Below are 14907 nucleotides of genomic sequence, written 5' to 3' on the forward strand. Positions count from 1 at the left end.
AAGTAGGTCTTCAGTTATGAAGCTCCCCAAGTCTGAAATTTATTCACTTGCTCTTAAAACTTCATTCCTTATCTTAATCCTCTCCTCTTTTTCACCTAATACGATACATTTTTTTGTTTATTCTCATACCTTGACTTTTGCTAGCTTCATTTAAGTCATTGAGCATTTCATTTAGTTTACTTGGACTCTCCGCCAGTATCGCTATGTCATCAGCAAAACATATACATTTTATTCTTCTTCTCCCGATCTTTATTTCTCTTTTCCCATTCAGACAGCATTTAGTTATTTCTTCCTGATACATACTAAACAGTGTTGGGTACATGCAGCATTCTTGCCTCACTCCCCTTCCAATCCCTATTCTTCCTATCATTTCATCTCCTACCCCTCACTTTTATTCTATACTTCTTATAGTAGGCACTTCTCTTTCCAATCAACTCCCTTCTTTTTCAAAATTAACAGTAATTTATCACATCTAAACTCTTGTCATATGCCTTTTCTAGATCGACAGATGCAACATACCCTCTCCACCTCCTTTTCATGTATCTCTCATGTATTACTCTTGGCAGTACTATAGCGTCCATTGTTCCAACAGCTCTCTCCTAAACCCATACTGTTCTTCCTCAATACTGCCATCCAATTTGTTGTATATTCTCTTATTTAGAACCCTTAATTGTGCCTTAGCTGCGTGTGATATTAGGCTAATCATTCCATGTTTTTCACAATTCATTGTATTTCTTTTCTTTTCTTTTCTATTGGTACCTTAATTGTATCCCAGAATTCCTCTGGCCACTTTCCTTCTTCAAATATTCCGTTGCATGGATCTAGTAATAACAATTCTCCTGTCTCTCCTAGTGCTTTGAACAGTTAAAATTGGTATTTCATCACATCTCTTGACTTCTCCTTTTCTCATCATTTTAATTGCCTCATTTACTTCCCTTTTTAATATATTATACCCTTTTTGATCTTCATTAACTTTGTACACTTCTTTCACTCCCATATCAGTTTCTCTTTGCTTTCTCCTAACGCATATAAATTTGCAATGTATTCCCAAAATCTACTTTTTATTTCCTCCTTTTCATTAAGTGTTTCTCATCGTTTGCATCTATCTGATAAATTTTATTTTCTTTAAAAACTATTTCTCAAGCTTTTTTATACATTAGCTTATATCTCCCTTCTTTTTCCAAACTTTCTATTGCTGTACATTTTTCCTCAAGCCACTTTTCCTTAGTTTTTTCCGTTTCCCTTTTTAGTTCATTATTCAATCCTCTATATATCCTTCTGTTTGTACATTTCTCCTTTCATTCATCTAGTCAAAAATTTCACTTGTAACCTGCTGCTTTCATATTCTGTTCCTGCTTTTAAAGCCTATCATCTCTTTTGCTGTTTCTTTAAACCCTTCTTCATTGTCATCCACTTATCACTTGTATTACGTTGTTTATCTCCCATTCTCATTTTTTCCAGCATCACTTTTTCCTTTCCTGTTTCCTTAGCTTCTCCAAATCATAGTAATCTCTTCTGCTGTCACTCCCAATTTTCTTGAACCTAATGTTCTGCAACTAGATTGTGATCTGAATTTATATCTGCACCTGGATAAGCCTTAGTATTCTTTAAAAACTTCTAAACCTTTGTTGTATAATAAAATAATGAGTTTGATATTTTTGTCTATTCATTCGTGAATCCTATGTATATCTTATTTTATGATTTTCAAACTGGGTGTTTCCTAACGCTAATTTCTTCTCTATGCAAATTCTAACCAGTCTTTCTCCTCCTTCATTTCTAATTCCTGGACAATATTTTTCCACTGCCTTGTTTTCCCTTCCCTCTTCTACCACAGCATTCCAATCTGCTAGTATCACTAGATGCCCATGCCCCTTCTTTTCTTTCCCAATTAACTTTTCTGTCTTTTCATAACACTGGTTTACTTCCTCATTTGTGTGCTGAATGGTTGGTATGTTCATATGAATTATTACAATATCATTATGTTCTCCCTTTATCCTCATCATCATCATCATCATCGCTGTTTCATCAATATAACTCGCCTTTTAATATTTTTTGTATCACTTTCTTACTTATCAGGTTACCTAATCTATTACTGCCACACCTTTCTGCCCCTGAAAAATAAAACTGGAAATCTGCTTGATATCTCTCCACCCACCTCACTTCACTCATACCAAGTATGTCTAAGTTATTTTTGGCCATCTCAATCTTTGCATTTTTAAGTTTTCCACTTTGTAGTAGTGTTAAGATATCCCATGTTCTGGTTCTTAATGGTTTTTTATTTTTCTTCTCAATGGCATTAGGATGCAGAAGGCATCCTAATGCCATTGAGAACTATGGTTCCTCCACATTCAGGAGCAATTTCTCACTCACAGAACAATAGAGGGCCTTGGCTTCTACCCGCTCAACCACCCTCCTCAGAAGCTGTTGGCACTTGGTAGAATGGTGATCTTTTATACTGAAGATTCCTGTCACCATAGCCTCTTCTGTGAAAATAGAGTGCGCCATGCAGCCAACCACGCTACCATGCGTAATGGTGAGGTTGACATTTGTATGAGAAAGGCTGTTTAGAAAATACAGTTTATTTATGGTTTATGCAAGAAAGCAATAATAAAATATTATTTTTTTAATACACAATTTATTGAAATTTTGTATTTACCTTTAATCTTTACAAAGTGAAAAAATTCTTATTGAAGCACGGCAACATTTTAATGCATAATTATAAAAATTCAAACCTATTTTTGTTGTAGTAAAGATATATTTTAATCTTAAAAATAATTTTTAAATATTTCTTTCAAATCTAAAATTTATGAAATATTCAGTTTTTAAAAATTATTTGTGGAAATTTATATATAATTTACATTAGAAGAAAAGGAAAGTATCATCAAATAGTCTGTAGTTTCAGTAATCATAAATACAGATACATATATATCTTTTTTTTTCAAAAAAGAAACTTTTGGGGGCAAGAGAACATATATTTCATCTGCATAGCAACCATAGTTATTACACAATATTTTAAATGTGCAATATCATTCTCTGATTATTATCAACCATGCCAGGCTTCAATAGTTCAATAATAATAATTCAATTATAGAACAGAAATGAACGTGGTGCGAAGAATCCCTCAAGTAGATAACCATATGTTGGTGAATATCTTAAATATTGATATCATTTGTACACACTTATCTTTAGAAATTGTCGAATTACAATATTCTTATAAATGTTTATTACAGGTCCTAGACTTAAGATTGAGTGGCATCCTTTCTGCAGTTTGTCAGGAAGGTTCTGGGTAAAAAAAGAACATATAGATGAACTAGTTTGGTGTAGAAGGCCTAGATTTACCCAATAATCATCTCAGATCTAAATTTGGATTTTTTCCAGCCCAATAAATAATTCCAACCAATATTCCTATCAATAACATTTATTTTGATTGGAAATAATAATCCCTAGGTCAGTCCATTGTTAGAGATGATTCTGCTAAACCATGCAAATACAACATACCCATTTTCTCTAAAGATCCTGACATTTATCCTCTCCAAACAGTGTCATCTATCCTGCTTCCTATCCTTCAACAGATAAAGTTATAATTAGCTCAATTTATCAATAATCTTGGCCTTCCCTTGTGTTGTGTGGCATAAATTATCCACTTGAACTGTTTAATGATATCCAAAATAGAGGATAATTGATGTGATGGCAATTTTTTTTTTCCAGAGAGCAAAATGTGAAAAACTGGTCTCTGAAAATGATGGAGTGTATCTGGTAAGTGTTTTAGTTTACTTTTTTGCATTTGTTTTAGACTAAATGATCTTTTATTGCTCTATTTATCAATTCATAATAAAGTTTACATAAAATACAGAATTAAAAAAGTACTATTCTTTTTTGAATTATTAGTTGATTTTTCAAGTTAATTATTTTTTAATGTTTATTTCTCTGGTCTAATTTTTTTTTTAAATGTCACACTAGTTTTATTTTATTTAACATTTAAAATTGAAAAAGTATTATTTTTTTAAATATTTATGCAGATTTCTTTTAACACTTTAATGGAGTTTCCGGTGGTAACACAGCTCATTTTGAAACAATCATTTTAATTAATTAAAACTTTCAGTTATTTTATTGAATACTAGCATCACCGTTGCGGCTTCGCCCGCGCTATATGGTTACTTGGGTATCCCGTCACAGTCAGGGGATATTTAGCCGGTCATGGCTCGTTTCGCTCTTCCTTCCCTATCCTTATAGCCAGAGGGCTCTGCCCCTTGGACTCCGCTGTATTAAATCCGTGCTTGTAGAATCATAATAATAAATAAAAATTGAAGTCTGTTCAATTTATAAAAATATATCAGTGTATTGTAATTCCTTTAGAGCAACAGTTCGGTCAGTACAGGACCAGAAACTTTGAGCGATCCAAGAATGTTGGTTTCAAAACAGTCGGCCTCCATCTGAAAAATATTAGTTACAACTGCTTTTTTGTAGTTCGTACGGATAAAAATATTTTTTCCCGGTCCTTAGTGTTACTCAACAAACACCACTTAGTGGTGACCGTACTTCGTTTCCATTTTTTTAAAAAGTTTTTAATCACTTTTCTTTTATGGTTTTTAGTCAAGTAACCGGAGGTGGGTGTAGCCAGTCGCGTCGCACATACAGTAACAGTGGTTGTGTTGGTTGAACCGCCACGCCGTACACTGTCGCACCCCTTAAAAAATCGAAATTCACAAATATAAATAATAGCCGTGGTCCGCGACTTCATCCGCGTGGGATTTATTCAATCGTTACAAATAGTACTTCATTGTGAAAATCGATTCGCAAAAATTAACGAATATGTGATACATAGCTGAAACCCGCGACTTCGTCCGCGTCGGAATCACTTAATTTATTGAATATAGCTGCCTGGCCTGGCTTCGCACGGTTGGTGTACCCATTTAAAAAAATAAGATACTTGTTGCAGTCGTTCAGAGTTATGCGCGTATCTACAGTACAAATATTTTTGTTATATTTGTAATTTTTTTGTGCTTACCTATTATATACTTAAACCTATTTTCATTCTCTCAGTATATTTTGTATTTTTTTTTTTGTTGTTTTATGTATTATTTCGTTTTTTTTAAAATTATTTACATAATACATACACCTTTCTTTTTGCACTGAAGGTTACTAAAAAAGAGTATATTAGAAGGTTTGGATATAATAAATTTGATGATTATTTTATTATTTGTATCCAGTTACTATTCTATACACCTATTTTTATTCTCTAAGTGTTTTTTTTAATTTTTTTGTTTTACTTATTTTTATGTTTTTTTGTTGATTTATGTTTATTTTCACATTTTGTTATTTAGATACATATACATATATACACCACATATACACCCTTATTTTGCATAGGAGGTTACTAAAAAAGAGATACCTAAATAAAAGCTAGGATATTAAAATCTTTTTTGTTACTATTTCAATTAGGTATTTTTAATATTGATTAAATTAAATTTTTTTAGTATTGATTAAATTCATTAATTTTCAGTTTCTGATGGAGATTCTCTATCATGACGTATTTTTATTGCCCTATCCTGTAAACTATTTCTAGAAAGTTGAGATCTTAATCTTTTGGGCATTTTGAAATGATAAAAAAAACTAAATACTACATCAACTAATACTAAATTATTTGCTTACATGTTGAACAGGAATTAGCCTGTATATGAAGTGGTGATTAAAAAATTATAAAAAATTCAAAATATTTTCAAGGAAAAATATTCAATATCGCACACAACCGCTGCGTAGGAAGCCGACCACGCGAATGAGCACGCAGCACTTTATTTTGTGACATTGACTCCCCACCCGCACCTCTGTGACGCTTAGGTCACATGCTGCTGCCTAGCTAGCCGAGCGGGGTGAGGGAGCAGAGGCAGGCGGTGGTGGGGACGCGAGCTTTAAGAGAGACACGACGACGACGGACAGTTGCTAGTTACTGAATTACAAACATAGAAAAATTAAAATATGTTGCTTAAATAACGCGGTAAAAAGTAGCCTATGCTCATCAGGGATAATGTCGGCTTCTAATGAAAAAAGAATTTTTCAAATCGGTCCAGTAGTTTTGGAGCATATTCAATACAAACAAACAAATCTTTCCTCTTTATAATATTAGTATAGAAAACCTAAAAACATGTATGGTGATTTTTATTTACTGTACCTATGGTTTGGCATAAACCAAAGGATCATGTAACCAATTTCTACTTTTGTTTAACAACTGTGTATCTGTAATTTCTAAAAACTCTAGAAATACTGTCAAATATCCTTCACTGCAATCTGCAATCAGGCCATTACCTCACAGTGAAATTATTTCAGTTCCTGAGCCACCTGTGAATATATGTTTCAAAAGCAGTGATGAAGAATCAAGTAGTACCGAAGAAGACAACAATAATTTTGATATTGAATTATCTTCGAATAAAGTACATCTTATATCAAAGGTGAATTAAATGACTTAGTTAGGAATTTAAATTTAACAAAAAAAAATCAACCTTAACTGTTAGGATCAGGGCTGTAAGGTTGGAATTTACTTTAAAAAAATACAAACATTTTGGGCTTTCGAAGCCAACAAAAAGAGCTTTTTCAGAACTTTACTGATGAAAATAATTTGGTTTATTGCACAAATATTGATGAGCTTATGTTGCAGTTAGGACAAGTTCATAAACCTGAGGACTGGCACCTTTTCATAGATTCATCCAAGTATAGTTTAAAAGTCGTTCTACTACACAACGGTAACAAATATCCTTTGATACCAATCGCTTATGGTATTAATTTGAAAGGGACGTACAATGTGATGAAAGACGTTCTTGTAAAAATAAATTATAAAAAACATAGCTGGAACATATGTGGTTAGGCATGGAACTATTTTGTTAGGTATGCAGTTAGACTATACTAAGTACATGTGTTTTCTTTGCGAATGGAACAGCCTTGTTAGGAATAAACTTTATGTTACCAAAGAGTGGAAGAAATAAGACAACTTAACTCCTAATGGGAAAAATATTATTCAGGAGCTCTTAGTTGAACCCCAAAAAATATTTTTCCCCTCTCCGTATCAAGCTAGGACTAATGAAAAATGTTGTAAAACCAATGAAGAAGGATAGTTCTGGATTTTTGTACATCAGGCAGAAATTTCTGAATGTAAGTGAAGGAAAAATTAAAGAAGGAATATTTGTTGGTCTTCAAATAAGAGAGTTGGTCAAAGATGGTGTATTTATCTCGATGTTAAGTAATGTAGAAAGTGCAGCTTGGGCTTCATTTAAAGATGTTTGCAAAAACTTTCTTGGCAAACAAATATCTGACAATCACCACAATATCGTTAATCAACTTCTTAATTCATACAGCTTCTTACTTCATACAGGGATGTAATAAGTCTTTGAAAATACAATCTGGAATTTTTCTCGGAGACGTAAGTGATGAACACAGTGAATTTTTCCACCAAGACATTTCAGTGATGGAAAGCCGCTATAGAGGGAAATGGGACATTGACATGCTAGCTGATTACTGTTGAACATTAATTCAGGATGTGCCTGAGCCTATTTGTAAAAGAAAAGCATCAGTAAAATCATTCTAACACAGATATATGGCTGTGCAAAATTATAAATTTTACAGATTTTAACTATATTTTCCCTTAATTTTTTTTTAAGCTTAATTTAATTAAAACTAAGGGTGATAGAAAAATTACATTTACAGATCTGTAATGTACGCAGAAAAGCAATTCAAGAAATGGTATCATACTTAGAGAAACATTAAAAAATGTTATTTGTCTATCATGTTATTAGTGAATAAGTGGTATGATATCATGGGTTGCGTTTATAATTTCCGAGCTTGCTATCTACTCGAGTGTAAGTCTAACCATATAACGTGATTCTTTAATGTAATTTATTGGATGTAAGTCATTTACAATTCTTCTTTTTTTTTCAGAAAAAAATAGTTTGCAGATCTGTATATGCTGAATATCTTGCGGTAAGTTTCTTGTAATTAAAATCCAGTTATAAAATGTATAATTAATTTATTTTAATTATAATAAATTAAATATTTTTGTTTATGGTTGTAATTTTTTTTTTAATTTATGTACATTATCTCATCTAGCAGTGTTTATTTATTAAAGTGGAATTTGCCCTTATGCACTACATCTGACAGAACTGCAGTTGTAAATAAATCTTTACTGTGATGATTAATGTAAAAAAAATCAGTCTAGCAAAACTGATAACCAGTTGTTGAAAACAAAAATTACATTACATGAAGTAATGTAACAAACAGATGTGTATATACATTTTATCAAGTGTAACCATTAACAGTTGGTAGAATTAATACAAAAATATTAATAATAATAATAATAAAAATCCATCTTTTTTAGTATCAAAAAACTAAAAAATGTTAGAGCAAAACAAATGTTAGAGCAACATTGGCTTTTTCGCCAGCATCAGGAGACATAAAAAATTAGTTAAAATCATAGTTATTTTGTCAATATCTAAGATTATTGAACAAAGTATTTAACATAAATTATAAAGTAAAAAGGAAATTACAATTGATACCAATTGTAAATTAATAAATATATCCTCTGTATAGGATAAAAATTTTGGTTATATGGTACATTAACTTATTTTGGTTTAATTTATTTATAGAATTGATTATTAGCTTTCTATTCAATATCTGCATATTCATTCACAAAATATTTATCAAGGTAGGATTTAACTTGAAAATCATGTGGAATACTGCTAAGCACAGAGTTAATAATTTGGGAATGACAATATCTTGCAGCATAATTTAATCATCTAACATATTTCTGTCAAAGAAATATCCTAATACTTCTTTTTTGTGATCTGCCAAACATGAACTCCTAGTACATTAAATGCCTTCGTTATTCAAGAAAATTCATCAGGTGGATAAATATCATAATTATGACAGTATATTAGGCCATTCAATTTGAAGCATATTTTATCTGGTCATACACTGAATTACAAAAATGAGGATTATCTGCTTTGTAATGAATATTAAATTCTTCCTGCTGTCAAATGTTTCTTTTAAATCTTTTGTAAACGTTTTTGCATATTTAAAGCTTTTCTGGTTTGGTTAGGCCCTTTATTAATGTCTCTACAAGTACTTTGTTTCCTAAAGTGCAAATGATTATAGGCCTCTCTACCTGATCATGGAGCATCTCTTATACATCAGTAAATAAATTCAATGTTCACCTTAGGCAAATGTTGACTAGATGGTAGTGTAGAATCAGGAAATCTTGTGGGGAATTCTTCATAGACAGCAGCAGTATCCTTATTACCTTTCAACCAACATAAAAACTCATTCTTGATTTGTGTACAAATACAAATTTTCTAAATACAAATAAAAAAATTAATTTAACAACTGTTGACTAAAAATGATATCATCTGATTATTACAAACTGCAAAACCAAAATTTCCAAAAAATTTAAATCTTCATCTAGGAGAAACTGAATTTTTTTTCATAGTGAACTAAAAGTAATGTATGTGTATAATATTAGTAATCTATAATACATACCGTATGATAAAGTAATGTATAATAAGTAGTTTATGTGTGTGTGTGTGTGTGTGTTTGTACGTACATATGCATATATATAACAAAGGAAACATGTACTGAGAATCTTAATTTTTTTTTACTGGTTTATAAATCATATTAATTTATCCATGTTGCTAACTTTTGTTAGTAGCTGGATAAATTATGGTACATCTCAACCCATGATAATTTTTTTTAATTTTTAGTGAAATATTTATTTCATTACAAATTTTCATTACATAAGATATCTAATTTTTGTTTGTTTTTTGTTTTATAGAAAATGACAGACTACAAAGTGAGTATAGAAAATATTTAATAAATATAGAAATATTTGTGTATTGTGTAATTTGCATATATATTTACATTGAACTTTCCAACATACTTATCATTTTTTGTGTTTGATATTGTTAATTAATATTAATAAGTTTACCGATTTTTAGTTTAAAGCAGTTTACAAAAAAAGAAAGAAAAGAAAAATGTTCATACAGAAAGTTTAGTTACTCAATTACTTGAAAACAATATGACTAACTTTTAAAAAGATGGAAATGTCTTACCAGAAAATTTTCTCAAAACATTTTATTTTTAATATTTTTTTAAGTGGTTAAATTACTTGTGCACTAAATAATGAAAAAAATATTGTCTGAATGTTTTCTGTGACAAAGTAGCCTTACTCTGCTCTCACTTAACAGCAAAACTTTGACCTGATGCACTTTTTAGAGCATAGTAAAAACATTAAATCATCTGGTTTCATACAGAGTGATTGAGAAGTCACCGTACTCCCTAAAGTTATAACTAAAAATTTGTAATGAGTTATAAATGAAAAATGCAACATAATAATAAATTATTTTATTTACTCATTTGATACATAGTATTAATTTTAATGGTCCAGCGGGTCTGTATGTGGTATACAGTGTGGTCTTGAAGCTGTGGTATTAACAGTGCCTCCAAAATCTTTAAATAAGTTTGTACATTCACTGCCCCATCTAAAAAATAAGGACCAAACATATGACAAGCTGGCATTCCAGTCCGTATCATGACATGCAGCGGATTTCTTTCAAACTCTGTCGCATAATAAGGATTTTCTTTCGCTCAAAATAACACATTTCTGGCACGTGAACTACGATAGATTGCACATTTGTCAGTAAAATCATCTTTCCACGGTACACCGCTGCGGGGAATTTTTCTAATAAATTCCAGCAAGATGCAGCACAATGTTTCATATCTGCAACTGACAGTTCATCGATGAGCATTAGATGAAATGGCCTGTCTTTCAAGTCCTTTCTCATATGGTCTTGTGTTGTTGTCCGCAGTATACAAAGTTCAGCTGACCGTTTATGAGTTGGGTTGATCAGGGATTGTTCAATGGAAACTGCAACAGCAGCACATGTTTCTAACCGCATTAACTTTCGTTCCTACCATGGCCTATCTTTAACACTGCCTAATTTATATGCATATTTTTCCCAAGCTAACGTTGGTTTTTGTGGTGGTAACTTATTCTTATTAAAGTATTATCGAAACAATAATTACCACTAATTAGCTTCATTGTTTGATTCATATGTTGTTCATGAACCCATACACTTGTGACTAACTGCTCCTCGATGCTGTAACTACTTGTGTCAGCCATTTTAGCACAATTGCCTGTTACTCAGAATGTGTGACGTAAAAAACTGTTGCCAACTAACCCCGATGAAAATACTGTATGTTCTAAACACATATCCTAGCTTATATTTTTCATTAACTTTAGGGGTACAGTGATTTCCTGGCCACACTTTATATTTTACAATATATCTAAATTATACCACAAACACACTTAAAATAAAAAAAAGTAGTTAGAAAATTATCCTAAATGACATGATTATTCACTGTAATCACTGATCATTCTTATGTTAGCTGATAATGTATCTATCTATGAGTAGTGGCTTTATACCTAATATTTTACTTAAAATATGTATTAATCAACTTTCACAAAAATTGTTATTGTTTAACTCGAGCGTATTCTTTCTCATTTCTGTTTACACTAACATCAGGTGCTTGCTCGGTAATTTGTCGTCATTGTTATTTGTCACCTTCCTTTTCATTTCCCTAATCATCCTCCTTTCTTATATACATTTTCTAATCTTCTTGTTTTGGGTCCGCCACTGATTTTGTCTCCATTATTTTTCTTGAAATCCTTTCTTCTCTCTTCCAGCGTACTCAACCCTAACATGTTTAATTCCATTTTAAACCTTGATTATTTTGATCTTGCCACGTTTCACTATCAGAAATATTCATATTGGTGAAACAGGTTCCCAACTTATATACTGTTTTCTATGTGTGGAATCATTACTGTTCCTACAGCTTTTTTTTTTTTAATATACATTTATTTATTCTTGAATATTTTAAGATAAAATATTATTCTTCAAAGTTTTCATTTAATTATCTATCTTCCACGTTTCTGCCTATCTCAAAATCTCACCTTACATTTACACAAATCATTCCATTAATCTTTCATGTTCCAAAAATCATTTTGTTATCCTGAACATTGTTTATCAGTGTGCTGTTTATTAATTTCTTTTTTGTTCTCTGAATCATGATATTATGTGTTAACTCATTGGCAGAACCCCTTTAGATACTTTTAAACCCAGTGAGAATCACTGTGAACTAATTCTATTCATGATCTGTTCTTCAGATTTATAATATGATCGCTCATCTGTCCAGTTTCCTGTTCTAGGATAGTAAGTTAACTGTTGGAATTTTGATGAAGTAGCTAACAGTAAAATTTTGTTAGCCACATTACACTTCCACAAAGTACCTATAGATGTTTATGCAAGATTATATCTCGTATCGATAAACAGGAGTATACAAATTAAACTGAAAAGACACAAGGTATATTTACATTGTTATGAGAATAACGTGTAACCATATCTATTAAAAACATACCCTAAAATTACATATAATCATCTTTACAAGAATAAGAAATATACACAAAAGTATTAATTATTACATATAAATTTTAATCAGCCAAAAATGCAGCAGGCATAACAAAACTAAATAATAGAAATCCCTAGTAGGCGTTGTGAAAAAAAATTTTAATTTAGTTTAATTATCAATGAAAACAAAATGAGTGGACAGAGTAAGTAACATAGAAGTATTAAGAAGAATAGTGAAGACAGAACAATGTTGGTAACCATCAGAAGGAAAGGAAAGGAAACTGAATCGGGCATATAATTAAGGGAAAAGGAATTATAAATACAGTTCCTGAAGGCTTTGTTGAAAGTGAAAAAAAGAGGAAGGAAGAGGCTGAAGTTAATAAATGACATAAAAAGTAGTGAATGTTATGATGAGGTGAAAAGAAAAGCATAAGACAGAACTAGGTAGAGACAACAATAGTGCCTGGGAACCCTGTCAACAGGCAGCACACCACGTGGTAATGAACGTTTAATATAACTGGCAGTGTTAAGCAAAGTATACTTTCAAACATCCATGGACTGTATACCCATCTTTGAGCTTCTGGCTGAAAATTTTCAAGACCTGTTAGAGTCACTAAATGGCTTAATTATGAATACAGTGAATAAGGCACGTTCTCTTTTATTAACTAAAAAAGCAATTAATAATAATTTCTTATGATAAATCTGATGGTTTATTTGTGTACATGCGTTTCAAATTTTAGTACCATAAACAAAAATAATGATGCTCATACAGCTTTATTAAGTGATGTATCGTTGCATTTGTATATCACTTTGTAAAGTGACAACTACACTTGAGTTGTCAGACAAACTTTGTTTAAAAAGGTTCACAGCTAAGATTTTTACATTTAAAATGACAATAGTCCATTAACTCCTTTACTATTTCTGCTCGCTGTTATTACTTATATTACTGTTTTATTTTACAGGGTGATGTCAAAAAAACAGAAGAATTTATTCACCATATCAAACAGGTAAGTTTTTTTAACTGTGAAAAATTGTTTTTAAGTATTATTTATTCTGTATGAAAAATTATATCGATTACCAAAAGGAGCCTAATAAAATGAAGTAGGAAAATTTAGTTTAGTTTTTCAAATCATGTTGAATAATCATTCATCACTCTGGAAACTTACTTTATTTTCTGTATGTTATTTTAAATATAAAATAGTTTATAGTAATAAATACTATATAGAGATGGGAAATTTCATGTACAAAAAAATACTAGCGAGAATACAAGGTAGGATTAATAAGAATAAGACATCTCTGAAGAAGTAATTTAATAATGTAAACTGGATTTTAAAAGTTTCAGGAAATGGAAGGTCTACAAGAGTTGGTTAGTGATATCAAAACTAAAAAATGAGGAAAGTCATGATCTTATTGGTAAAGGGAGTGTGAGACAAGGATGTACAAGTCTCAGACTATGGCTTTGTTTTTTGTATATGGAAGAAGCAGTTATAGGAATTAACAGACCATATCAAAGAAAGACAGTTAAAGGGTTCTGAAGTGTCCAGGAGGATGTTGAAGATTAGGTCGGTTGATAAATTATGAAACATATAAATCATAAGACGATTTGGAGAAGTTAGAGATTTGTGACAGATTAGGCAAACTAGATCAGTTAGTTGTGTGACACTATGAGGTTTAGTTAATAGCATATTAGATTGATGTACGAGGTGTGTGAGAAAAGTAATGAAACTGACTTTTTACTTACCAAGTTTTTATTTTTTTCAAACAACAATATTATCCCCTTCAAAGTAGTTCCCTTGGGCAACTATACATCGGCGGAGTCGTTGTTCGCACTCCTGGTAGCAGCGCTGGAAGGCTTCAACTGGTAAGGCTTTTAACTGGTCTGTCACAGTCTTTTGAATGTTCTCCAGAGTTCCAAAATAACATCCTTTTAAGATACGTTTCAATTTCGGGAAAAGGAAAAAGGCACAAGGACTAAAAATTAGGTGAATAGGGGAGTTGAGGAACTGTAGGAATGGGTTTTGAGGTCAAAAATTCCGTGATGGAAATGGCTGTGTCACACGGGGCATTGTCATGATGAAGCATCCACTTGTGTGCAGTATCTGGTCTCACGTGAACCACTCTTTTCCTGAGCCTTTCAAGGATACCTTTGTAAAACACTTGGTTGACAGTTTGTCCTGGAGGAACAAATTCTTTATGCATGATACCCCTGCTGTCAAAAAAGCAAATCGGCACAGTTTTGATTTGCTAATTCTACATTTTTTCGGTTGAGGAAATGACAGAGTGTGCCACTCTTTGATTTGTTACAGGATCGTGCTCAGATATCCAGGATTCATCACCTGTGATCACACAATTGAAGAATTCTTGGTCTTTGTCAATCCTCTCAAGAAGATCAATGCACACGTTTCTTCGATTGTCCTTCTGTTCTGTTGTGAGGTTTTTTGGCACCAATTTCGCACAAACCTTT

The 14907-nt window shown here is 31.6% G+C and overlaps 1 protein-coding gene across 2 annotated transcripts in view; it reads left to right on the forward strand.

Annotated features, from left to right (window-relative positions):
• Positions 1-14907, forward strand: part of LOC142332001 (uncharacterized) — a 279107-nt gene that overhangs the window by 154674 nt on the left and 109526 nt on the right. For both annotated transcript variants that reach the window (XM_075378056.1, XM_075378057.1), the window contains exons 51-54: positions 3709-3756; positions 7927-7968; positions 9812-9829; positions 13406-13450. In XM_075378056.1, coding sequence (XP_075234171.1) covers positions 3709-3756; positions 7927-7968; positions 9812-9829; positions 13406-13450 — 153 coding nt within the window. The remainder of the gene's footprint in view (positions 1-3708; positions 3757-7926; positions 7969-9811; positions 9830-13405; positions 13451-14907) is intronic.

Source organism: Lycorma delicatula, chromosome 11 (assembly GCF_047948215.1).
Source record: "Lycorma delicatula isolate Av1 chromosome 11, ASM4794821v1, whole genome shotgun sequence".
Taxonomy (NCBI): domain Eukaryota; kingdom Metazoa; phylum Arthropoda; class Insecta; order Hemiptera; family Fulgoridae; genus Lycorma; species Lycorma delicatula.